This window comes from Chlorocebus sabaeus, chromosome 3, assembly GCF_047675955.1.
Source record: "Chlorocebus sabaeus isolate Y175 chromosome 3, mChlSab1.0.hap1, whole genome shotgun sequence".
Taxonomy (NCBI): Eukaryota; Metazoa; Chordata; class Mammalia; order Primates; family Cercopithecidae; genus Chlorocebus; species Chlorocebus sabaeus.
In genome coordinates this window covers 1,428,750-1,456,512 of record NC_132906.1, presented here as the reverse complement: position 1 = coordinate 1,456,512, position 27,763 = coordinate 1,428,750, and the positions used below count along the sequence as shown (strand labels likewise).

The following is a 27,763-nucleotide window of genomic DNA, read 5'->3' as shown; positions in this document are numbered from 1 at the left end:
AGGAATATTTAAAGAACACAAACTATTGACTCATCCACATTAAGAATTCTACTTTCATGAATTATTTAAAATGTATTTTCTGGAGTAGACTAAGGGGAAAATATAACATTCATGGGAAGTTTTCAAATAATAAAGTTATATTCATCATTTGACACATATATATATGACTAAAGCACCAACATGGCAATTCAAGTGCCATGATACCACTAAATGCATAATAATCACCCTTATCGTGGACAGTGGGGTATCTATCCCCTCAAGCATTTATCATTCACGTTACAAACACCCCAATTACACTCTTTCAGTCATTTAAAAATATACAATCAAGTTATTGTTGACCATGGTCAATCGGTTGTGCTATCAAATAGTAGGCGTTACTCATATTTTTTTGTATCCATTAACCATCTCTATCTCCCACCCCCAAGCCCCTACTACCACTCCCAGCCTCTGATGACCATTCTTCTACTCTCTAGATCTATGAGTTCAATTTTTTTTTTTCTAGAGCCCCAAAATAAGTGAGAACATGTGAGGTTTGTCCTTCTGTGCCTGGTTTATTTCACCTAACAAACATAGTGATCTCCAGTTCCATTCATGTTGTTCCAAATGACAGGATCTCTTTTTTTTTTTTTTGAGATGGAGTTTCAGTGTTGTTACCCAGGCTGGAGTGCAATGGCACGATCTTGGCTCACTGCAACCTCCACCTCCTGGGTTCAAGCGATTCTCCTGCCTCAGCCTCACAAGCAGCTGGGATTACAGGCGCCCGGCACCACACCCAGGTAATTTTTGGATTTTTAGTAGAGATGGGGTTTCGCCATGTTGGTCAGGCTGGTCTCGAACTCCTGACCTCAGGTGATCTGCCCATCTCAGCCTCCCAAAGTGCTGGGATTACAGGCATGAGCCACCACACTCGGCCAGGATCTTATTGTTTTTATGGCTAAATAATACTCTCTTGTGTATATGTACTATATTTTCTTTATCCATTCATCTGTTGATGGACACAAGTTACTTCCAAATCTTAGCTATTAGGAACAGTGCTGCAACAACCAGGGAATGCAGATATCTCTTCTATATACTGATTTCCTTTCTTGTGGGTATCTACTCAGCAGTGGGATTGCTGGATCATATGGTAGCTCTATTTTTAGTTTTTTGAGGAACCTCCAAACTGTTCTCCAAAGTGATTCTACTAATTTACATTTCCATAAACAGTGTATGAGGGTTCTCTTACCTTCACATCTTTGTCAGGATTTGTTATTGCCTGACTTTTGGATGTAAACCGTTTTAGCTGGGGTGAGATGATATCTCATTGTAGTTTTCTACACTGCCAATTTCTCTAATGATCTATAATGTTAAGCATCTCTTGATATGCCTGTTTATGTATGTTTTCTTTTGAGAAATGCCTATCCAAATCTTATGCTCACTAAAATAGTTAGATCATTAGATTTTTTTCCTAGAGAGTTGTTTGGGCTCCTTACATATTCTGGTTATTAATCCCTTTTCAGATGGGTAGTTGGAAATATTTTCTACCACTCTGTGGGCTGTCTCTTCCCTTTGTTAATTGTTTCCTTTGCTATGAAGAAGCTTTTTAAGTTGATGCAATCCCATTTGTCCATTTTTGCTTTGGTTGCCTGTGCTTGTCGGGTATGGCCCAAGTAATTTTTGCTCCGGCCAATGTCCCAATGTTCTCTTGTAGTGTAGCACTTTCATTGAGGTCTTACATTTAAGTCTTTAATCCATGTTGATTTGATTTTTATATATGGTGAGAGGTAGGGGTCTAGGTGCATTATTCTGTATGTGTATATCCAGTTTTCCCAAAACCATTTGTTGAAGAGAAGTCTTTTGTTCAATGTATGTTCTTGGCACATTTATGAAAAATGAGTTCACTATAAGTGTGTGGATTTGTTTCTGGGTTCTCTATTCTGTTCCAGTGGTCTACATGTCTGTTTTTGTCAGTGCCATGGTGTTTTGGTTATACAGTTCTGTAGTGTAATTTGAAGTCAGGTAATGTGATTCCTCCAGCTTTGTCCTTTTTGCTTAGAATAGCTTTGGCTATTCTGGGTCTTTCGTGACTCCACATAAATTTTAGGATTGTTTCTTCTATTTCTGTGAAGAATGTCATTCATATTTTGATACGGAGTGCAATCAATCTGTAAATTGCTTTGGATAGTATGGACATTTAAACAATATTGATTCTTCCAATCCATGAACATGGAATCTCTTTCCATTTCTTGGTGTCCTCTTCAATTTCTTTCTTCAGTGTTTTATAATTTTCATTATAAAGGTCTACACTTCTTTGGTTAGGTTAATTTCTAGGTATTTAATTTTATTTGTGGCTATTGTATATAGGACCACTTTTTAAATATCCCTTCCAAATGGTTCACTGTTGACATACAGAAATGCTACTGATTTTTGTATACTGATTTTGTATCCTGCAACTTTGCTGAATTTATCAATTCTAAGTTTTTTTTTGTGGAGTCTTTAGTATTTTCCAAATAAAATGTATCATCTGCAAACACAAGGATAATTTTATTTCTTCTATCCCAATTTGGATTTCTTTTTATATTCCCTTTCTTTCTTTCTCTTCTATGATGGCTCTAGCTAGGACTTCCAGTAGTATGTTGAATAACAGTGGTAAAAGTGAGCATCCTTGTTGTGTTCTAGATTGCAGAGGAAAGATTTTCAGTTTTTTCCCCATTCAGTATGGTATTGACTGTGGGTCTGTCATATATGGTTTTTATTATGTTGAGGTGTGTTACTTCTATACCCAGTTTTTTTAGGGTGTTTACCATGAAGGGATGTTGGATTTTATCAAATGCTTTTTAGCATCAACTGAAATGATCTTATGGTTTTTATCCTTTACTGTGTTGATATAATGTATCGCACTGATTGATTTGCAAATATTGAACCATTCTTGCATCCCAGAGGTACATCCCACTTGTCATGATGAATGATCTTTCCCATATATTGTTGAATTCAGTTTTCTAGTATCTTGTCGAGGATTTTTGCATCAATATTTATCAGATACAGTGGCATGTTTTTTTTTGTTTTGCTTCTTTTTTTTTTTTGTTTTGAGACTGAGTCTCACTCTGTCACCCAGGCTGGAATGCAGTAGCATGATCTCAGCTCACTGCAACCTCTGCCTCCCAGGTTCAAGTGATTCTCCTGCCTTGGCCTCATGAGTAGCTAAAATTACAGGTGCCCGGTCACCACACTCAATTAATTTTCATATTTTTAGTAGAGACGGGGTTTCACCATACTGGTCAGGCTGGTCTTGAACTCCTGACCTCCAGTAAACCACCCACCTCTGCTCCCAAAGTGCTGGGATTACAGGAGTGAGCCACCACTTCCAGCCTATGTGTGTCTTTACGGGAGAAGAGTGTTTCTTGTAGGCAACAGATCAATGGGTCTGTTTGTTTTCATTTATTTTTTTTTTAGATGAAGTCTTGCTCTGTCACCAGGCTGGAGTACAGTGGTGCCATCTCGGCTCACTGCAACCTCTGCCTCCTGGATTCAAGCTATTCTCCTGCCTCAGCCTCCTTAGTAGCTGGGACTACAGGTGTGTACCATCAGGCCCAGTTAATTTTTGTATTTTTAGTAGAGACGGGGTTTCACCATGTTTGCCAGGATGGTCTCTTATCTCTTGACCTCGTGATCCACCTGCCTTGGCCTCCCAAAGTGCTGGGATTACAGGCATGAGCCACCACACCTGGCTAGGTCTTGTTTTTATCATCCATTCATCCATTCTGTCTTTTGATTGAAAAGTTTAGTCTGCTGACACTTAATATTATTATTGATAAGTAAGGACTTACTCCTGCCATTTTGTTATTTTTTTTTTTTCTGGTTGTTTTGGGGTCTTCTCTTCCTTCTTTCCTTCCTGTCTTCTATCAGTGAAGGTAATTTTCTCTGGTGATGTGATTTAGTTACTTGCTTTTTATTTTTCATGTATCCATTGTTATGTCTTTTGGTTTGAGGTTACCATGAGGCTTGTAAATACTATCTTATAATCCATTATTTTAATCTTATAATAACTTAACACTGTTTTCATAAACTAGTAAAAAGAAAACTAATAACTCTACAACTTTGTGTCCCTATTTTTTAACTTTTTGTTATTTCTATCTTATTACACCATTTATGTCTTGAAAAGTTGTAGTTAATATTTTTGATTGGCTCATAGTTTAGTCTACTTAGAATAAGAGTAGTTTATACATCATAGTTACAGTGTTATAACATTCTGCATTTTTCTGTGTACCTACTATTACCAGTGCATTTTATACCTTCAGGTTGTTACTTATTGCTCATTAATGTCTTCGTCTTTCTGATCGAAGTACTCCCTTTAGCATTTCTTCTAGGACAGGTCTGGTGTTGATGAAATCCCTCATCAACATTTTGAAATCCCTCATTTTGTTTGTGTGGAAAAGTCTTTTTTTCTCCTTCACTTTGAAGGATATTTTCACTGGATACACTGTTTTAAGGTAAATGTTTTTTACCTTCAGCACTTTCAATATGTCATGCCTCTCTCTCCTGGCCTGAAACGTGTCTACTAAAGAGTCTGCTGTCAGATATATTGTAGCTCCATTGTATATATTGGTTTCTTTTCTCTTGCTGCTTTTAAGATCCTTTCTTTATCCTTGATCTTTGAGACTGTGATTATTACATTCCTTGAGGTAGTCTTCTTTGAGTTATATCTGCTTGGTGTTTTATAACTTTCTTGTACTTGGATATTGGTATCTTTCTGTGGGTTTGGGAAGTTCTGTTATTATCCCTTTGAATACACTTTCTACACCTCCCATCTCCTCTTTAAGGCCAATACCACTTAGATTTGTCCTTCTGAGGCTATTTTCTAGATCCTGTAGGCATGCATCATTGTTTTTTATTCTTTGTCTCCTCTATGTATTTTGAAATAGCCTGTCTTCAAGCTCATTAATTCTTTCTTCTGCTTGATCAATTCTGCTATTAAAAGACTCTAATGCATTCTTTGGTGTGCCAATTACATTTTTTGGCTCCAGAATTTCTGCTTCTTTTAAATTATTTCAATCTCTTTGTTGAACTTATCTAAATAGAATTATGAATTCCTTCTCTGTGTTATCTTGAATTTCTTTGAGTTTCCTCAACACAGCTATTTTGATTTCTTTGTCTAAAAGGTCACATACCTGTTTCTACAGGATTGGCCCCTGGTGTCTTACTTAGTTCATTTGGTGGGGTCATGCTTTCCTGGAAAGTGTTGATGCTAGCAGATGTTCTTTGGTGTCCGGGCATTGAAGAGTTAGGTATTTATTGTAGTTTTCACTGTCAGGGCTTGTTTATACCCATCTTTCTTGGGAAGGCTTTCCAGATATTTGAAAGAACTTGGATATTGTGATCTAAGCTGTCTCTGCTTTAGGGGGCACCCCAAGCCTCCTAAACTCTGTGGTTCTTGCAGACTCATAGTGGTACTGCTTAATGGTCTAGGACAAGATCCAGGATAATTCTCTGCGTTACCAAAAAGAGACTCCTGTTCTCTTCCCTTACTTTCTCCCAAACAAACAGAGTCTCTCTCCCTCTCTGTCCTGAGGCACCCAAAGCTTGGGGTTGAGTGACACAAGCACCCCTGTGGCCACCACTACTGTGACTACACTGGGTCAGACCTAAGGCAAGCACAGCACTGGGTCTTGCCCAAGACCTGCTGTAGCCTCTCCTTAGCTATTGCATAAGTTTGCTGAAGGCCGTGGGGTTCTACAGTCATCACATGGTAAAAACAGCCAGGCCTGTGTCTTTCTCTTCAGGATGGCAAGTTCTCCCAGCCTGTGGGTGGATCCAAAGGCGCTGTCTGGGAATCAGGATCTAGATCAAAAACTTTAAAAGTCTACCTAGTATTTTATTGTGCTATCGCTGAGTTGTCACTCAAACCACAAGATGCAGTCCCTCCCACTCTTTCTACCCCTCTCCAAAGGCAGAGGAGCATCAATCCACGGCCACCTCAAACACAGGCCATGGGGGTACTGCCAGACTACTGCCAATGTTCTCATAAGGCCCAAAGGCTCTTAAGTCAGTTTGTGGTGAATGCTCCTGTGAATTATTTTAAAATGCTTCTGTTTTGTTTTGTTTTGTTTTGTCTTTGAGATGGAGTCTCGCCCTGTCATCCAGGCTAGAGTGCAATGGTGTGATCTCGGCTCAATGCAACTTCTGCCTCTCAGGTTCAAATGATTTTCCTGCCTCAGCCTCCCAAGCAGCTGGGATTACAGGCACCCACCACCATGCCCAGCTAATTTTTCTATTTTTAGTAGAGACAGGGTTTCACCATGTTGGCCAGGATTGTCTCTAACTCCTGACCTTGGGGTCCTCCCACCTCAGCCTCCCACAGTGCTTCTTATAAAAGTACAAAATAGCTTAATGCATTATAAAAATAATCAAACTTACCCTTCAACAAATACTCGAAGAAGAACATCCATGAGAAAAAATAAGGCAATAGCTAGAGAAATAGAACGATACACCAAAGGAATATAAAGTTTGCTATCATTGAAAATTAGGTCGGCAAAGAGGAGAGTGACATCCAGTAAGACCAGGAAAACTCCAAATATTCTAAAATAAATAAATAAATAAATAAATAAATAAATAAATAAATGCAAAGATAAAGGGGCTTTTGTCCCTATAGCTATACTATATTTAGGCCACTGATCAGGTACCAAAATGTTATTATTTAGTATTAAGTTGCCCAGTGGCAGGAAAAACTGTAATGCTTTAGAATCTCAGAAAGTCACTGTTTTCACCCAATAGAAGCAGCTCTCAATAAACAAAATTTTCACCAAACCACTTCACAAGATATTATCATGCCCTTTTATAGTAGACACATCAGACCAACACCTCAAGAGAAAAGTAAAACTGAATTAAAATCACCTGTGTCTGTTTGTAAATTCTTCTTAAAATTTGAGAATGTCATAAGAAATTTATACCAATTTCTCATAAAAAATAAACCCTCAATCTGGATAATTGTAAAGAATTTATTAATAAAAACCAAATGAAAGCATGAGTAATATATGCTCATAAAAGACCAAGATTTTTCATCAGTGACATTCTCAACAAGTACATGATCCCATATTTATGGGTGCTTCTAGCATAGTGATAGGCACATGAGTCTTGAACTCTAAAGTACCTCCTGCCACTTGCTGTTACATATTCTAAATACATTCTCCATAAACTGATTAGACTATTTGCCTAATCTATGAAGATGAATTAGTCTTCGAAGTAGTTTTTTAAAAACTTGCAGCTCAAATTAAAATAGTATTAATTCAAAAGGAAACAATTACGTTGCATAAATCTGTATCATAGTATGAAATCTTACTCTTATGTAGAGAAGAGTCTAAGTAAATTGTTTCCAGAATTAAAGAGTAATTCTAGATGTATAAGGTACTTAATAAAACACTTTACTAATAATTATAGCATTTTAACATTTGATTTTCATTAATGTTACTTTTACAGATGGAAGAAAAACAATATTAATAAGTTACTATTAATCTTAGGCAAAAGCCATTTATTTGCAAGCCTTAATGTCCAGCTTAAACCAAAATTCCATGATAAATTAGATTACATTAGATGGGGCACATGGCTACTTAGCAACTGATGGACGGTGGAAATGCTTTTTTGTTTATTTCAGTCTTTCTCATTGAAGTATTAAGTCTCATATATATATTATATATATATATATGTATGTATGTATTTTTTTTTTCTTTTTTTAAAAGATGGAGTATTGCTCTGTCGCCCAGGCTGCAGTGTAATGGTGCAATTTCAGCTCACTGCAACCTGTGCCTTCTTTTTGTATTTTTAGTAGAGATGGGGTTTCACCATGTTAGCCAGGCTGGTCTTGAACTCCTGACTTCAGGTGATCTGCCCGCTTTGGCCTCCCAGAGTGCTGGGATTACAGGCGTGAGCCACCACGCCCAGTCAAGTCTCAGATATATTTAATACACGGTGTTTTCTATGTCTCACATACCCAAATGCAAAGGATGATACAATTGAACGCACAATTTTCTTAATCTTGGTGCTGCAAAAAGAAGTAAAAATAAAATTAATCAGATTTCTTCTAACATATATTGTAAGTTTAACCAAAAAACAAAGGCCTTTATAAATACAATTTTAAAAGAAAGTTATTCAGAAGTTGTATGACAAAATGCTTTTTACTAATAGCTAAAATTTTATTCTTTCTGTTCCATAAGTATTTTACTTTGCTATCCAGAATATATGCAAATAAGACAGTAAACTTTGGATGTTTAGTAACATTTCCGTTGCATGCAAAGCCCCAACCCCAACTTTATGGCAATACTAAACTTAAACTTGTGGTCATCAACTCAAGGAGTATAGCATGAAGACAGAAAAGGGTGGTAGAAGAGAACTGAATTTTAAAGCCGGCCTGGGCAAGTCATCAAACTTTGGCCAGATCTCAGTTTCCACCGCAATAAAATAAGGCATTTCGGGAATGAGCATAGGGAGTAAATGATGCTCTTGTCATCTCTTCAAACGAGACACCTAGTGAACAGACACACATTAGCAAGAGTCGCATTTGAGGTTGCAAATGAACTTCAGAGGTAAGACATTTTAGTAAGATATACTTCAAAGGAGAAACACCTGAAAGACTGGGCTCCATCCATTAATCAAAGGAAGGAGAACCTGTTTGATGAAGACTCCAATAATGCCTCATTTTACCTTATGGCTGGAGACAAGGTAGCTGATGAGGAACAATTCTTCTGTCCTGCTGAAGCCTCCTGTGTTGGAGGCTCTTTAGGAGGAGAAGTCTTCAGGAAGTTTCTGTCACACTGAAGCCTCCAACACAGGACTCAAATTCCACCCCGAGAGCCATGAATCCTAAGACAATGCTCACCGCCTGTGCCTAAGACTGCAGAACAAAGAGGGCAGATACTGAGCAGAACTGGGGCACTGCCAAAATTGGCCTTCGACATGAACAGACATTTCTCAAAAGAAGACATACATGTGGCCAACAAGCATATGAACAAAAGCTCAATATCACAGATTAGAGAAATGCAAATCAAAACCACAATGAGATACCATTTCACACCAGTCAGAATGGCTATTACTAAACAGTCAAAAAATAACAGATGCTGGCAAGGTTGCAGAGAAAAGGGAACACTTATACATTGTTGGTGGGAGTGTAAATTAGTTCAACCATCGTAAAGAGCAGTATGGCAATACCTTGAAGAGCTAAAAGCAGAACTACTATTTGAGCAATCCCATTACTGGGTATATACCCAGAGGAATATAAATCATTCCACTATAAAGATACATGCATATGAATGCTCGCTGCGGCACTATTTACAACAGCAAAGACATAGAATCAACCTAGGTATCCATCAATGACAGATTGGATAAAGAAAATATGGAACATATATACCACGGAACACTACGCAGCCATAAAAAAAGAATGAGATCATGTCTTTTGTGGGAACATGGATGGAGCTGAAGGCCATTATCCTTAGCAAATTAGTGCAGAAACAGAAAACCAAATACTGAATGTTCTCACCTATCAGTGGTAGCTAAATCATAAGGACTTACGAACACAAAGAAAGAAACAGACACTGGGGTCTACTTAAGTGGGGAGGGTAGCAGAACAGAGAGGAGCAGAGAAGATAACAATTTGGGTACTGAGCTTAATTCCTGGATGATGAAATAATATGTAAAAAAAAAAAAAAAAAAAAACCTCCCTGACATATGTTTACCTATGTAACAGACTTCTCATGTACCTCCAAACCTAAAAATAAAAGTTAAAAAAAAAAAATTGGCCTTTGCTGAATGATGTTAGGTTAACCTGAGATAAAGGAAATCCCCAATCCTTCTAATCTTCCCCTCTCCACCTGGACCCACCACCTCCACCCAGGCTTGGAGAGTTAAGGCTGATGTAGATGGAGGGTCAATTGGCCAAAAGAGGTGAATTCTCTCCTCAACTTGCCATTCTCTTACTACAAGAACCTCTGATCCCACAGTCTACTGGATCTCTGGCTATCAAGGAAATGTCATAAATCTGAATTCACTTGACAATGTCACCATACAGAATCAAGCCTGACAGATTACGAAGGCATGAAGGAGTGGCTTGGGTGGCTTTAGCCCCTTAGTCTGTTTCAGTGTCCACTGAAACACCACGCCCAGCTAATTTTTTGTATTTTTAGTAGAGACGGAGTTTCACCATGTTGGCCAGGATGGTCTCGATCTCTTGACTCTGGTTTTCCTGCTCACTCTAGATCACTAAAACAGGGTAAGGACAATACAGGGGGATGACATTTTCATGCTGAGAAAACTATGAGTCACTTAGAAGAAAAGTAAATTTCTACACTTTATACCTTAAAGTAAATTCAGGGCAGATATTTTATTTAAATGAAGAAAATAAATTCAAAACAGAAATTTTGGTGAATATATTTAACATCTTGGGGTAAGAAGGACTTCTTGAGAATAACATTAAAGGCAAAATCACAAAGAAAAGTACAGATACATTTGATTACATGAAGATTAAATACTTTTTTTTTTTTTTTTTTTGAGACGGAGTCTCGCTCTGTTGCCCAGGCTGGAGTGCAGTGGCCGGATCTCAGCTCACTGCAAGCTCCGCTTCCCGGGTTCACGCCATTCTCCCGCCTCAGCCTCCTGAGTAGCTGGGACTACAGGCGCCTGCCACCTCACCCGGCTAGTTTTTTGTATTTTTTAGTAGAGACGGGGTTTCACCGTGTTAGCCAGGATGGTCTCGATCTCCTGACCTCGTGATCCGCCCGTCTCGGCCTCCCAAAGTGCTGGGATTACAGGCTTGAGCCACCGCGCCCGGCCGATTAAATACTTTTATATAGTGAAAAGCAAGACAACCTGGGAGAAATTACTTATATTACATAAAATAGAAAAAAGACCAATAGATTTAACTTTTCAGTCCAAAGACAGAAAAACACCCCAATTTTAACTGGGCAAAGGTAGTTTGCAAATGATGAAATATTAACTTAGAAAGGGTAAATGACAGTGTGTCAAGAATGTGCATTAAAACAAATATATTTACTAATATCAAATAAATCAATGATGGCTAGTGCTAAGTGTGGGAGGGGAGAAATGTACACTTTGCATCTTGATGTTAAAGCACATATCAATATCAATAGTGTCACAATCATTCCCTTTGACACAGACTTTCCACTTCTGAGAATTTATAACAAGCAAATAACCAACAATATACAGAGATTTAGCCTCGAATATATTCATTTTTGTAACACTTAAAAACTTGTAAAAACAACTTAATTGTTCAGCAATATCTGACTATTAAATGAATTATAGCACATCTACACCATGAAATATTACACAACTGTTACAAATAATGTTGTAAGTGCACATGAATATGTATTAACAAAAAAATATAGTCATGATGTCATGAAGTAATAAGGTTATTTACAAAAGAATAATAAGTATGGTCTCATACCTGTAAACAAAAAAAGTATATGCTTAAAGAACTTAGAAGTGCACGCATCCAAGTTTAAGAATGACTATATGTGGGCAGATCTGTTGACTGTATTTTCTGATTTTCCTTTAATGAACTCTTATGTTATTTTCAGTTTTTAGAATAAAACCTATTCACAGAGCTACAGAGTTTTCAAAGTATTTTTGCATGTTATTTTAGTTTTATTACTAATTTTTTACAATACAATATCCAGTACATAGATAGCATCATAACCAGTTTACATTTGAATAATCTGAAAGTTAAAAGAGGTTTAGTGACTTGCTGAGTATCAGGTGAATGAATATATGATGTCAAAGCCCAGCACTGATTCCAGCTTTTACTATAAATCCAAGATAATCCCCCTCATATGAAACACCAGCATTTCTCACAGGGACTACTGCAAATTCCTCCTATATCTATGTAATGAGACTTTGTAATTTAAAAATAAAATGAAATGAAAATCTGTTTTATTTTGTTTGGACTGGGGAAAGAAGGAAATGCTTGCCTTGCTTAATCTGTCTAATTTTGCTTCAGCCCTGGGCAGCTCCATTACAGAAAATGTATAGCTAATTTGCAGACACACAGTTTAATTCAGTGGCAAATTCAGGGTAATTTGAAGAACTATTTGTATTTGCCCTGTTTGTTTCCAATCTTTGTTTAGACACCAACAGCTTACAACCATGGTGAGTTAACTTCCTCTATGGCAGTACTTCCTCTCCAGCATTGACCCAAGCTGGCAAATGGTTATACAGCTGGGCAAGAAAGAAGCAGAAGAAAAATCTCCTGAATATGTCTGCAGTTCAGACACAAGCCAGTTTAAGAATGTATTGTTTCATTACAGTGAGTACATGATAAAATGCCTTCAGGTCAGTGCAACAGGAAGTACTCTAGTGAGATTAGAAACAAGTAAGAATAAAATCCCAATGAGCATAAAGAGGTTGTTAGTCAGCAAAACATGTTTGCTTTTGCTATCAATACCACTTGCTCATAGGCAAAATCTACAAAATTGGGAATCACACAATACCCAGTAAAAATGAGAAATGTTCACTAGTGATGAGTTAAGTAGCATTCTGCATCCCTGTTTTTGTTTTTTTTTTAAACTTTTAATGGAATTAATTTCTTCTAAGAATACTTTCTACATTTTCAAGCTAGAAGAACATTTATTTCTGAATGGATGGAATTTTTTTTTCAAAATAATACTTGTCTAAGAATTCAACTGGAGTAAATATGGTGTACCTTCCCACCCATACATCTTGATATCTTTCCATAGTTTCCCTTTTTCCTTCTTGCCTCAGCATAAGCCCTGTTTAACTAAAGACAAGAGATCCACCAATGGCTCCCTCCTTTCAAACTTCAAATTGACTTACTCATATGAAGCAACATTTTCAGCATCTTCAACTTCAAACTTGGAAAGTCGTTCTAACATACTTTAGCCACCAAAAAAAAAAAAAAAAAAGAGCAAAAAATATCATTAGATATTTGCTACACAAAATAGTGATGAAAAATATATTTGAATAACAAGAATCCCATGAATCTAAAGGATATAGTAAACATGACTTAGCTCACTGGAAGACTTAATATTTAAGAAAGAAAATTACAATCATTAACCAGAAACTCTTTCCTCATGGATACTCCCAACACTGAATTTTGCATATTTTTGTCTTCTTTTCTCTCTCTTTCTATATATATGTATATAAAGATATATAAAAGAACATGTCTACAGATGTATAATATATAAATAATGTGTATAGACATATCTCAAAGACATTGTGGGTTTCATTCCAGACCACTGCAATAAAGCAAAAACTGCACTAAGCAACTCACACAAATGTTTTGGTTTCCCTGTGCATATGAAAGTTATGTTTACCCTACACTATAGCCTATTAAGTTTGCAGTGGCATTATGTTCAAAAACTTATGTACATACCTTAATTCAAAACTACATTATTGGTTAAAAAATGCTAATAACCTGAGCCTTTAGCAAGTCATAGTCTTTTTGCTGGTGGAGGATATTGCCTCCATGTTGATGGCTGCTGACTGATCAGAGTGGTGGTTGCCAACGGTTGGGGTGGCTGAGGCAATTTCTTAAAATAGAACAACAATGAAGTTTGCTGTAGCTAATGACTCTTCCTTTCACAAGTGAGAATTAAGTGGTGAAGCCATCAGGTCCTGGATTTTGTTGAAAGCCTTTTTATTACTGATTCAATCTCATTACTTGCTTATGGTCTGTTCAGGTTTTCTATTTCTTCTTGGTTTAGTCTTGGTAGGTTGTATGCATCAAGGATTTTGTCCACTTCCTCTAGGTTTTCAAATTTATTGTAGAGTTGTTCATAATAGTCTCTAATAATTCTTTTTATTTCTGTCATATCTGTTATAAGGTCTCTTTGTTTCTGAATTTACTTGTGTCTTCTCTTTTTCTTAGTCTAGCTAACGGTTTGTTGATATTTTTAAACCTGCTTTTTGTTAACCTTTTGCAATTTTTGCCTCAAATTTGTTTATTTCTGTTTGTTCTTCCTTATTTATTTCCTTGTAATAATTTGGGGTTTGGTTTGTTCTTACTATTCTAGTTTCTTGAGGTAGAATTGTTCAGTAGCTTATTTGAAAGTTTTCTAGTTTTTTTGATCCAGGCATTTATTGCTAAAAACATACTTCTTAATAACTGCTTTTGCTGTGTCCCCTATGTTTTGGTATGTTGTGTTTCTAGTTACATTTGTTTCAAGGAATTTTTAAATTTCATTCTTAATTTCTTTCTTCACTCACTGTAACTCAAGGGCATGTTGTTTAATTTCCATATGTCTGTAGAGTTTTGAAGGTTCCTCTTGTTATGAATGTCTAGTTTTATTCCATTGTGGTAAGATAAGATACCTGAAATAATTTCAATTTTTAAAAATTTGTTGAGACTTGTTTTGTAGCCTAACATATGATCTATCTTGGATAATGTTTCATGTGCTGATGAAAAGAATGTGTATTCTGCAACTGTTAGGTGAGATGTTCTGTAAATGTTTGTTATGTCCATTTGGTCTATGGTGTTTAAGTCTATGTTTCTTTGTTGATTTTCTGTCTAGATGATTTGTCCAATGCTGAGCATGAGATACTGAAGTGCCCAACTCTTATTGTAACTGGGTCTATCTCCCTCTTTAGATCTAGATGTTCACTTTATATGTCTAGGTGCTCTGGTGTTTGAGTGCATACATATTTACAATTACACACATATTACAATTATGTTACATTTCTTGCTGAATGGAACCCTTTATTATTATATAATAATCTTGTTTGTTACTTTTTATGGTTTTTAACTTGAAGTCTGTTTTGTCTGATACAAGTATACCTATTTCTGCTTTTGGCTTCCATTTGCATGGAATATCTTTTTCCTCCCCTTCATTTTCAGTCTATGTGTTTCTTTACAGGTAAGGTGAGTTTATTTTAGATAAAATATAGTTGGGTCTTATTTTTTAATCCACTCAGCAAGTCTATATCCTTCATGGTGTATTTAATCTATTGACATTCAAAGTTATTATTGGTAGGTGAGGAGTTACTTCCAACATTTTATTGTTTTCTGGTTGTTTTGTATATGTTTTGTTCCTTTCTTCCTCTCTGTTTACTTTTGAAGTTGGGCAGTTTTCTGTAGTGATAAGGTTTCATTCCTTTCTCTTTCTCCTTTATGTATTGACTGTAACAGTGACTTAAAGTTTTGCATGTTTTTATGATAGTGGTTATCATCTTTTTACTTCCAGACGTAAGACTCCCTTGGGCATTTCTTGTAAGGCTGGTCTAGTAGTGATGAATTATCTTTATTTTTGTTTATCTATGACAGATTTTATGTCTTCTTCATTTGTAAAGGATAGCTGTGCTGGGTATAATATTCTTGGCTGAAAGATTTTTTTCTTTCAGAACTTCAAATATATCATCCCATTCTCTTCTAGCCTAAGGTTTCTGCTGAGAAATCACCTGTTAGTCTAATGGGGATTCCATTATAAGTGTCTTACTTCTCTCTTGCTATTTTAAAAAATCTTTGTCTTTGATTGTTCACAATTTGATTATAATGTCTGGGTTGAATGTATTTGGGGTTCTTTGATCTTCCTGAAACTAGATGTCTAGCTCTCTTTCAAGAGTTAGGAATTTTTATGCTCTTATTTTATTAAATATGTTTTCCTCATATTTTCTATTCACTTTTCCTTCTGGAATGCCCATAATATGAATATTTGATCAAATTAATGGTGTCCCATAAATCCTGCAGGCTTTTTTCATTCTTTTTTATTCTTTTTTGCCTGCCTGTATTATTTCAAAGGACTTGTCTTCAAGTTCAGAAATCATTTATTCTGCTTGATCTTGTCTGTAAAGCCATTGATTGTATTTTTTCATTTCATCCCTTGAACTGTTTAGCTCTTAGGGCTTCTGCTGGTTCTTTTTATGATATCTGTATCTTTACTGAATTTCTCTTTCAAATCCTGTTTTCCTGATTTCATTGACTGGACTATGTGTATTACCTTATATCTCACTGAGTTTCCTTAAGATTATTCTTTTTTCTGTCATTTCATATATTTATGATTGGGGTCTATTACTGGATAATTATTATTTCCCTTTGTAGGTGACATGTTTGCTTGCATTTCATGGTTGGTGTGTTTCTATGTTGATTTCTATGCATCTGGTGTAAAAGTCACCTTTTCCAATTTTATGGAGTAGCTTTACTTGTATGAATTTATTTGTATGAATGGGTCTTGGATGTCAGTTCATTGGGGCATATTGGCCTTGGTTCCACATGGATGCAGTAAGTGTAGTCTCCATGTAGTTTATTCAGCTCTGATCCACACTAGTAACATATGCAAGTTACTCAGTGGCCTAGACTAAGGAAGTTTGTGGTGATGCTGGTGCAGCTTTGCCAAGGGTGGGCTCACTGGGCTGTTTCTCAGGGTAGGGGTGTGTGCAGGCATACAGTGGATCAGAAAACTTGGAGTATGGCTTTATGTGGCTGGCCATGTTGCTGTCACTCTAGCCAGGAGCACGGGGATGCAGTTGCTCAACCAAGACATGCCAGCCAGATGTGCCTTACAGGACAGTTTCTCAGGCCCAGGATGCAGGCACACAGCTATTTGCCTGGCCTGGAAGCATGCACTCCCGGAGTGGCCTGAAGGGCTGTTTCTCATATCTGGTATGTGGGTACATAGCTGCTCATCTGGCCTGGGGCCAGTCTGCTGGGGGAAACTCATAGGCCAAATATATAGCTGCATGGCTGCTAAGCTGGACTGAAGGTATCTTTGCCAGGACTGCCCAACAGGGGGTGTTTCTCCAGCCTGGGATACAGTCAAATGACTTCTCAACTGTCCTGGATGTGTATCTGCTGGGGGTAGTTCATAGGGCTATTCTAGCTCAGGATGTGGGCACATTGCTGCTCAGGTGGCCTGGGTGGTGCCTGCCAGGGGAAGCCCAGGGGAATGCTGCTATGACCCACAATGTTCCTCAACCTGGGACATAGGTATGTGGCTGCTTAGCTGGCCTGAGGGTATGCTGGCCAGAGTAAGCTCCCAGGGTTGTTTCTTGGCCCTGAGACTTGGGCATACACAGTTGCTTGTCTCTCACGTCTGAGACGCAGGTGCAAGGCCCACTCAGTGGTGTGCCTGCTGGGGGCAGCCTGTGGGACTGTTTTTCAGGCCCTTATTAAAGGCAGAGGGCTCCTGGGCAGGCCAGGAGCATGTCTGTGGTGGACGGGGCCTGCAGGGCTGGTTCTCAGGTCCTGAGCATGGGCTCGTAGTCACTCTGTTGAGCTGGGGGTGTATCAGCTGCTCAGAGGCTTAGGGGCCTCTCCCACTTGGGAGAGGGCAGGTAGTGGTTTGGCTGGCTTAAGAGTGAGTTTACCCTGGATGGGACTGCAGATTATTCCTCTGTCTGGAAGTGTGGTGGTGGGGCTTGATTTCCCTGCTCTGCAGTACTTGAGTTACAGCCAATCCTGGGACCAACCTCCACACAGCTGGGATTGTGGCTTTAACCCACCCATGTGGGCTTGGTGTAGTGAAGGTAAAGCTCCAGTGCTGGAGAGGCACAGTGGCTACTGGCCCCCAGAGGAGGGCACACTCGAGAGATGACTCTGGTCTCAAGATGGTGCTGTGTTGCTGCAGCTCAGGTCTCTGGGGGTGGGAAGTCTTCACCTTGTACTCCTAGTCCAGGACATGCAGCTGTGTGAATTCTTGGCAGTACTCCAAACTGGCCTCAGGGCTTGCAAAGACTGTGAGATTCTCCTGTTGTAAAGACTTTGTGTTTGTGATGGCAGTGGGGCTGGTGGGGATCTTCTGCTTACCTTCACCCTGCAATGAGATGTCCCTCCTCTCTCTGGGCCAGTTCAATCCAGATGGGGGAGAAGGGGCTGCAGAGGCTGAGTGTTTCCATGCTGTGAGGACTTCCAGTCACGACAGGTGTGTCTCCACTCCTTTGCTGCACTCTAGGACTATCCCTTTGATACTCTAATCAAATCTTAGATGTGTATTTGTTGCCTCGGTTCTTTCTTGTAGGGGAGACAAGCACCAGGCATCTCTAGTCACCCATCTTGCTTGATTTACCATAATTCGTAAGGGCCCTAGGATTTTCAGAATAGTCAATGATTGTTGGCTTCAACTTAAAGCCACCAGCTTCATTAGCCACTAACAAGAGAACTGGCCTGTGCTTTGAAGCTTTGAAACCATGCATTGACTTCTCCTCTCTAAATACAAAAGTCCTAGATGGCATCTTCTTCCAATAAAAGGCTATCTTGTCTACATTGAAAATCTGTTGGTTAGTGTGGCCACCTTCATCAATTATCTCAGCTAGATCTTCTGGATAACTTGCTGTTGCTTCTGCATTGGCACTTGCTGTTTTACCTTGTACTTTTATGTTAAGGAGATGGTTTACTTCCTTAACCTCATGAACCAACCTTTTAGCTTCAAGCTTTTCTTCTGCAGCTTCCTTACCTCTCCCAGCCTTCATTGAATCAAAGAGTGAGGGCCTTGTCCTGGACTAGGCTTTGGCTTAAGGGAAGGCTGTGGCTGGTTTGATCTTTTATCCAGACCACTAAAACATTCTCCACATTAGCTATCAGACTGTTTTGCTTTCTCATCATTTGTATGTTCACTGGAGTAGCAGTCTTAATTTTCTTCCAGAAGTTTTTTGGCTTTTTCATTTTGTTTTTTGTTTTACATTCACAACTTGGGTGAACTGGTGCAAGTCTAGCCTTCCTTACAATCATTTCTAGCTTTTGGTTTAAAGTGAGAGACATGTGACTCTTCCTTTCACTAGGACACTTAGAGACCATCATAGGCTTATTAAATGGCCTACTTTCAGTATTGTTGTGTCTCAGGGAATAGGGAGGCCCACGGAGAAGGAGAGAGATGGGGGAATGGCTAGTCAGTGGAGCAGTCAGAACCAACATGTCATTAATTAGGCTGGTCATCTTAATATGGGCATGGTTCATGTTGCCCCAAAATAATTACAATAGTAACATCAAAGATCACTGATCACAGTTCACCATAACAGATATGATAATAAAAAGTTTGGAATATTGCAAGAATTATTAAAATGTGACAGAGACACAAAGTGAGAACATGCTGTTGGAAAAATAAAACCAGTAGACTTACTCAACGCAGGGTTGCTACAAACCTTCAGTTTATAAAAAAGTAATATCTGAGGGGCAATAAAGTAAAGCACAATAAAACAAGATATATCTGCATACACACACATATGTATATATAAACTATATATGTATACATATACATATATAGCCTAAAGGATATATACATATATGTTTTCATATATACACACATGCTTATATATATAAAAGGATATATGACTACTGATGTTATTAATTTGGGTCAGTGCTAAAGAATATGTCTATATATATAGATATGTATACACACATTTAAATATGCAAATATACAGACATGTATCGAGACATGTGTATCTACATACACACAAATACATATTTATATACCTATATATACTATATATATAGCTAAAAGATATATCTGTGTATATATATACACACACAAATATATACATGTGTGTTGTGTGTGTGTGTGTGTAGATAGATCCTTTAGAAGTGACCCAAATTAATAACCTCAGTAGTTTTCAGTGACACCACCATTGAAAGGCGAGTTATATCAAAGATACATCAAAGTAGTGAAAGACTACTGATGTCATTTTATCCGGGCCAGTGCTAAGGATTAAAAATGTACAGGTCAGGTCAAGTGACTTTAGAGACATACTTTTCTGGTTGAAGTTATATACTATTGCTCTACATTTATAAACTGGTTGAACTCTGAAAATGTATACGTGAGTGATTTGGAGTCTACTATTAATATATCATTTTTTCCTAGAAGAAAACCTTACATTATGTAAAGGTGCTCTTGGGCCTTAACAAATAGTCTAATGAATCACAGTTTAAGTGCAGTTCTGTATTACTTCTTTGTGAGTGAATTTTACCAATCTCAATACATCCCTCTCTTCTTTCTCTCCATATTTTGAAATCTCACCCATCATTGATGACTCTACCACACATTACTCTTTTTAATTCAATGGGGCAGTAGCTAAAGGATTAAAAATGCACATAGCAAGACTCCACATGTTATTCTAGACTTAATTTTCTGATACAAATTAGCAATAATTATTCTACAATCTATAATCTAGTTACCCTGAAAAATTGACATTAATCAGTTTTTTATTTGAAACCTGGTATTTAATTTTTCTCTGGAAATGAAGTTTTAGACGTTTGTAATGAAATTTTTTGGCCTGTGAAAAAAACTTAATGAATCAAGTTTATATACATTTCTTTACTCCTAAACGTAATCCCCAAGTTACTGTTTCTGGCAAAATTTACATAAATTCAACTTCAGTTTGTAAATACCCACCTTGCTTGCCCTTGTAATTTTCTGCCTTCTCACGTTCAAATACCACCCGTAACTCTTCACCAATCATGGATGTCTTTCCTGCCCCTCCGACAGGGCTAAGTAACTACAGACCCAAGGCAGGGCGCCTCCATACAATCTGATGGTGGGTTTACCTTTGGGGCAGTAGCCTCATGCGGTAACAGACGGAGAGACCAGGGTCTATTAGCTTTGTTCTTTTCTGTTGAGAGCTCCTCAGCGACCTGCTCACTGTTACCTCCTCCTTGCTCCAAACAGGACGGCTGCCTCTTTAGAGTGTCATACAATACACACGTTCTCATATTTCCCTAAGGTTTCAGGGTGCTGCTAAATAAGGGTGACCGATGGAATAGGAATAAGCAGCATTCAGGGTGCTGCTAAATAAGGGTGACCGATGGACTAGGAATAAGAAGCATTCAGGGTGCTGCTAAATAAGGGCGACCGATGGACTAGGAATAAGAAGCATTCAGGGTGCTGCTAAATAAGGGTGACCGATGGACTAGGAATAAGAAGCATTCAGGGTGCTGCTAAATAAGGGTGACCAATGGAAGAGGAATAAGAAGCATTCCTCTTAAGACCTATTCCTCTTTTATCCAACTAGATCGAAGAAAGAAAGGTAACTGCAGATACTACAGTAATGAGACTTTAGAAAACAGTGTCTAAAACATTCTGTATTGTCATGGATGCTCCAATGAACTTCCCAAATCTGAATCTCTCTTTTCTACATGTATGCTTTTGTGTGTGTCTACGTATGTATTTACATATATATGTTTACATCTAGCTTTTTATTTACTTAAACCTCAAATTTTGTTGAAAGTCCCTTCATGTGTTACTGTTGTCATTTCACTGAAGGCAGTGCTGATGGAGCAAAAAGGTACATAGGCACAGAGTGAATTTCTCTTTTTTGACACTGTTAGCAAATACATTATTTGTACCAAAAGTAGATTTTCCATAAATATGAAATACGTACGTATATAAGTGAGGGTATGCAAATCCTACCACATAAGCCCAGTAAGTAAAGTCCAACAATTAACAAAGATTCATTTATCAATGGTCAATTAGAGATTAATTAAACTACATATAAATTAAACCTATGTACATATTAGAAATACATTTTAGCCAGGCACAGTGGCTCATGACTGTAATCCCAGCACTTTGGGAGGCTGAGGCGGGCGGACCACGAGGTCAGGAGTTCAAGACCAGTTGGGCCAATATAGTGAAACCCTGCCCCTACGAAAAATACAAAAAATTAGTCAGGCATGGTGGCACGTGACTGCAGCCCCAGCTACTCAGCAGGCTGAGGCAGGAGAATCACTTGAACCTGGGAAGTGGAGGTCGCAATGAACTGAGATCGTGACACTGTGCTCCAGCTTGGGCAGCAGTAAGACTTCGTCTCAAAAAATAATAATAGAAATGCATTTTAATTTACCCATGCCTCCAACGTCCTATAAAATAAGGACGTCTAATAAATCTTTTAAAGATTTATTTATTGGCTTAAAAATCAATAATACATACAAAACTCACATACTATTGCTTAATGAGCAACTACAGAATTCTCACCTAGATGTTTCCTTAATCAGTCACTGATTAAACACAATCCTTTTATTCCTTCTGTAAAATCTCATTCATTTTGCATATTTTCTTGAGCATTACACTACAATTAACTTGAATCAGGTTTTCCATATTACTTACACCTTTATGATTTATTTCTAGGAGAAGTTTTCACATGACTGGGAAAACTCTCCACCACCTCCTTCCTTTCATTGATCGTGCTAGTCTTTCCTGCCCATGAGACACAGTGAAGTACCCGCGCACCTAAGGAAAGCGGCATCCAACGAGGTGGTGGGTTTGGGTTGGGTCTGGGCACCAACCTCACATGTGGATAGAGCTCTCGAGGGTGTGGGACAAGTCCACATTCCATTAGCTCCCTTCTTTTTTTCCCAGGGCTTCACTACTCCTTATTGGTTGCTATCTCCTCCACGTTGCAAATAGGATTCTCTCCTTTCTTGGCACACTATGGTAGGGTCTCAAACTCAGGAAACCTGAATCCCTTAAAAAATTGCCTACCAGAAATTGAGGGTGACAAATACACTAACAGGAAGAAGCAGTTCTCCTATGAACTGACTTCCTTATACAACTCCATCTAAAAAGGATGCAAAGTTACCTACAAATGCTACAATGAGAAGAATTGGAAACCCTGTTAAAAACACTGTGTGGCCATGCAGGCTCCTGAGAGTAAATTCCACAAATGTCCGTCTGGCTCCGTGTTTTCTGTTTCCATTGGGTGCGTGGGTTTGTTTGTGTAAATGTGTTGACAGAAGTGTGTACGGATGGAGATAGATGGATCTATTTGTGTCCGTGCTTGTGTGTGTGTATAGCTCTAAGCACACTTATGCATACGTGTGTCTTTATGGATTGATAACTCACCTTTTACTGACAGGTGACAACAGGTCTGCTCCTTTACATTCAGTGCTGTGTGGGCTAGAGGATGATTAAAGAATACAGTCAGTTAGGAGACATGATTCTAAATTCACTTTTCTGGAAAAATTAGCTTTTATTACTCTAGACAGAAACCAATTAATTTCTGTCAGGAAATCTGAGTCCCATAAAAAAAACTGCTTATTAGGAACTAACGGTGACAAATACACTCACAGGAGGAAGCAACTCTCCTATGACCTGCTCCTCTTTAATCAACTCCACCAAAGAAGGATGCAAAGTTATTAACAAATGCTACAATGAGAAGAATTGGAAACTTTCCTAAAAAAAAAAAAAAAATCTATATGGCCATGCAGGCTCCTGAGAGTAAATTCCACAAATGTTCATCTGTTTCCTTTCTCCTTGTTCTAGGTTTCCATCATGTGCATGGATTAATTTGCGTACGCATGTTGAAGAGAGGTGTGGATGGATGGATGGATGGATGGATGGATGGATGGATGGATGGATGGATGGATCTGCTCATGTGCCTGTGTGTGTGTTTAGTTCTGTGCACACTTATGCTGATGGGAGTCTTTATTTAACTATTTATTACTCACGTTTCATTCGTAAGTGTCTCCTCGGTTGCTCCTTTCAATTCATTTGTCTGTGGACTAGCAGATGATAAAAGAATACAGTCAGATAGGAGACATAATTCTGAATTTATATTTTGGAAAAGTTACCTATCATTACTCTAGACAGAAACCAATTAATTTCTGACTATTCATTTGTACAGTACTGTTGGAATACGGAATGTCTTTTTTCTTTATTAGAAATAAGGATTTATATGACGACAACCAAAATCATAAGCTGGGGAAAATAGTAAAGCTTCTCGGTGTAAGTACACCTCTTACGACCTCAGTCCCAATGTGTGACAGACTTTGTGGTGGCAGCTATTTCAAACTCAACTCCTGTTTGCAGGTAGTCAGCCCTCTTATTCCATTCAATGTTCTGCTTCAAAGGCCCTCCAATACCTCCTTACCTTCACCCAGCATGGTGGTTTCTCCTGCCCCACAAAAAGGGTCAGGTAACTAGAGGACTGACACAGAAGCACAATCCAATAGGACAGTGATTTGAGGTTTGGAGCTCCAGCCTCCGTGGTGGCAGAGTTCTGGAGGGTGGAGAACACCTCCAAGGCTCTTAGCTCTGTTGCTTTCTGCTGAGGGTTTCACAGTTCCCTGTGCACTCCTACCTCCTCCTCGCTCCAAACAGGATTCTCTCTTCCCTCGGCCCACTCTGCTGTATCTCATACACAGAAAATCAGAGTTTCCAAGGCATTTCACTGCTACTAACAAATGGTGAAAAGACAGTAACAGACAGAAGCCTCTCTCTATAGTCTGTTTCTTTTTTTCTAAACAATTGTAAAAATGTGGAAGTTATCTAAACGTGATATAGTGAGATGATCAAGAAACTGTGTCAGAGACACTTTGTATTATTGGGAACACTTCTGAGAGTGAATCACACTAGTACACCTTTTTTTTCTTCCTTTTTTTCTTTTTTTTTTTTTTTTTTGCGACAAAGTTTTTCTCCTGCTGCCCAGAGTGGAATGCAGGGGCATGGTCTCAGCTCACTGCAACCTCCACCTTCCCATGTTCAAGCAATGCTCCTGCCTCAGAATCCCGAGCAGTCGGGATTAGAGGCAACTGTCAACACAGCTGGCTAGTTGTTGTAGTTTTAGTAGAGATGGGATTTCACCAGGTTTGCCAGCCTGGTCTTGAACTCCTGAGCTCAGGGTATCTGCCTGCCTCGGCCTCCCAAAGTGCTCGGATTACAGGTGTGAACCACTGCACCTGGCCGTGTGTACATCTCTTATAACTCACCTGTCACTGGGGCTTCTCTCAATGATGACTCCCTCCAGGGCATTCGGATCGGGACTAAAGGACAAATATGGCCAGAGTCAGACACAATGCGTTATCCTAATGTTTTGCAACAAATAGCTACAGTTAGTCTACATGTATGTATATCACTAAATTGACCTGGGATGGCATTTGCTGTTTATTAGAAATGAGGTTTTAAATGCCAACAGTGAGTATCTTAGGCTGTGAACACAGCAATGCCTCCAGATTAAGTAACGGTATCTACACCTCAGTGTGCAACAGCATTTCTGGAGAGCATTTAATTCCAGTTCAAATTTAGTTTGTAAGTCCCCCTTCTTATAATCCCACCTGAGTTCCCCATTCTCTATCACCTCCAATCACCTCCTCACTTCCCACCCACCCTAGTTGTCTTTCCTGACCAAGGGTTGTGGCCAAGTAGTTACAGGCCTCAAGCAAGGGCTCCATCCCATGTGAGGGTGGGTATGGGCCAAGGCAGTCAGCCTCACATAAAGGCAGAGCTCTGGAGGGTGTGAAATAATTCCAGGGTTATTAGATCTGTTCTTTTCTCTGGCTGGCATTTCTCTGATCTTTGTCCGCTCCTATCTCCTTCTCGCTCCAAGCAGGATTCGCCTCTCCCTTGGTCCACGCTACTAGTACAGTCTCACTCTCACAGAAAGGAAATGTGACAAACACTAACATAAAAAGCCTCCCTCTACGAGTTCCTCCCCATTTTCCTACCTCCATCCAAAAAACAAAGGAATATTCCATACAAAGCTCATTCTGAGAGGACTCTAGAAATAGTTTCCGGCAACTCCTTGTTCCCATGGATGCTTGTGACAGTCAACAGCCCAACTCGATCTCTCTTGTGTGTATGAATGCATGCATGTATGTGTTAGTATATGCATAGATACATGTATAACTGTATTTCTTTACATCACATGTAGCACTGGCCAGCCTACTAGAAGATACTCTCGATTCACACACAGGGCAGTGCCAAAGAACTTAAAATGTACATAGTAAGACAACATGTAACTTCCTAGACTTAACGTTTTCAGTTCAAAATAGTTCCAATTGCTTTTGTTTTCTCTTTTTGTTTTTTGTTTTGTTGTTGCTGTTGTTGTTTGTTTTTGAGACAGAGTCTCCCTCTGTCACCTAAGCCGGAGTACAGTGCCATGATCTCGGCACACTGCAACCTCTGCCTCCCAGGCTCAAGCAATTCTCCTGCCTCAGCCTCCCGAGGAGCAGGGACTACTGGTGCCAGCCACCACGCTCGGCTAATTTTGTATTTTTTTTTTTTTTTTTGAGACGGAGTCTCGCTCTGTCACCCAGGCTGGAGTGCAGTGGCCGGATCTCAGCTCACTGCAAGCTCCGCCTCCCGGGTTTACGCCATTCTCCTGCCTCAGCCTCCCGAGTAGCTGGGACTACAGGCGCCCGCCATCTCGCCCGGCTAGTTTTTTGTATTTTTTTAGTAGAGACGGGGTTTCACTGGGTTAGCCAGGATGGTCTCGATCTCCTGACCTCGTGATCCACCCGTCTCGGCCTGCCAAAGTGCTGGGATGGGGTTTCACCAAGTTGGCCAGACTGGACTTGAACTTCTGATCTCATTATCCACACGCCCTGGCCTCCCAAAGTGCTGGAACTACGGGCCCGAGCCACTGCGCCCGACCTTCCAACTACTTTTCAACCTGTAAACTGCCTTACCCTTACAGAAGTCATGTGTGTATTTGGTTCTTTGGAATCTGCCATGCCATTTACCCTACACATCATACTTTATACAACTGCAGCACATACTTTACACCTATCTAAGACTCACCAACTCAAGAGTTCACCAAAACTCTCTACCACTGGAGCTGGCCAATGCACAACAGCCTTTTGTGGGTCAATTTCTTTTAAATTCAACTCCACTGTGTAGGCATTCCTCCCTCTAATCCCATCTATGGCCCACTTCCTGGATCTCTCCATCACCTCTTTCCTTTCACCCATCATGCTAGTCTTTCCTGTCCAGGAGACACAGGCAAGTAGCTGTGGGCCTCAGGAAGGGCTGCATCCAATGAGGTGCTGTGCTTGTGTTTGTGTTTTAGCACCAACCTCATGTGCTGACAGAGCTCTAGAGTGTGAGGGACGAGTCCATGTTCCATTCGCTCCATTCTCTTCTGCCCACGGCTTCACTGCTCCTTGTCGGCTGCCATCACCTCCATGTTGCAAATAGGATTTTCTCCTCCCTTCTGTCAATCTCACAGGCTCTCAAACTCAGGAAATCTGAGTCCTTTAAGAAGCTGCTTACTAGGAACTAAGGGTGACAAATACACTAACAGGAAGCAGCAGCTCTCCTGTGACCTGCTCCTTTCTATATGACTCCATTAGAAAAGGATGCAATGTTACCTACAAAGGCTATGATGAGAAGAATTCGAAACTCTGTGAAAAACCACTCTCTATGGCCATGCAGGCTTCTCAGAATAAACTCCACAAGTGTCCGTCCATCTATCTCCTTGTTGTATGTTTCCATTCTGTGCATGGGTTGTTAGTGGATGTGTGTTGAGAGAAGTGTGTATGGATTGATGGATGGATACATTTGTTTACGTGCCTGTGTGTGAATACTTCTATGTTCAGTTATAATTAGAAAAATAAAGACACATGTATGCATAACTCACCTTTCATTGATACGTGCCTCCAGGTTCGTGCCTGATAATTCATTTGTGGGTGCACTAGAGGATGATAAAAGAGCACAGTCAGACAGGAGATACAATTCTAAATTCACTTTTCTGGAAAAACCTGCTTTCATTACTCTGCACATAAACCAGTTAAGTTCTGACTATTCATGTTTATAGCGCTATTTGGTTCTGAAATGTCATTTTTTTATTAGAAAGGAGGGTTTATATGATGGCAATGACATCTTAGGCTGGTGAAAATAGTGATGCTTCCAGATTTAAATCAACCTCTTTATTATGACCTCAGTCCCCATGTGTGGCAGCCTGTGTGGTGGCAGTTACTTCAAACTAAACTTTTGGGTGGAGGTTGTCAGTCCTCTTATTTCATTGAACGTCCTGTTTCAAAGGCCCTCCATCACCTCCTTACTTTCACCCAGAATGGGTGGCTCCCCAGCCCCACAAAAAGTCAAGTAACTACAGGTCTGACACAGAAGCACAA

At 39.2% G+C, this 27,763-nt stretch overlaps 1 protein-coding gene across 2 annotated transcripts in view; it reads right to left on the bottom strand.

Annotated features, from left to right (window-relative positions):
• Window positions 1–27,425, bottom strand: part of TPTE2 (transmembrane phosphoinositide 3-phosphatase and tensin homolog 2) — a 90,824-nt gene extending 63,399 nt beyond the window's left edge. Inside the window, exons 1-7 of one of the 2 annotated variants that reach the window (XM_073012850.1) lie at window positions 27,268–27,425; window positions 24,620–24,673; window positions 23,360–23,413; window positions 22,755–22,808; window positions 12,811–12,870; window positions 7,964–8,014; window positions 6,394–6,555 (exon numbers count right to left, since the gene is read on the bottom strand). In XM_073012850.1, the coding sequence (XP_072868951.1) occupies window positions 6,394–6,555; window positions 7,964–8,014; window positions 12,811–12,870; window positions 22,755–22,808; window positions 23,360–23,413; window positions 24,620–24,673; window positions 27,268–27,410 (578 nt within the window). In that variant the 5' untranslated portion in view covers window positions 27,411–27,425. Of the gene's footprint in view, window positions 1–6,393; window positions 6,556–7,963; window positions 8,015–8,673; window positions 8,805–12,810; window positions 12,871–22,754; window positions 22,809–23,359; window positions 23,414–24,619; window positions 24,674–27,267 lie in introns of those variants that run through there. The other variant, XM_037986918.2, reaches the window with a different exon arrangement.
• Window positions 27,426–27,763: the final 338 nt, after the last annotated feature.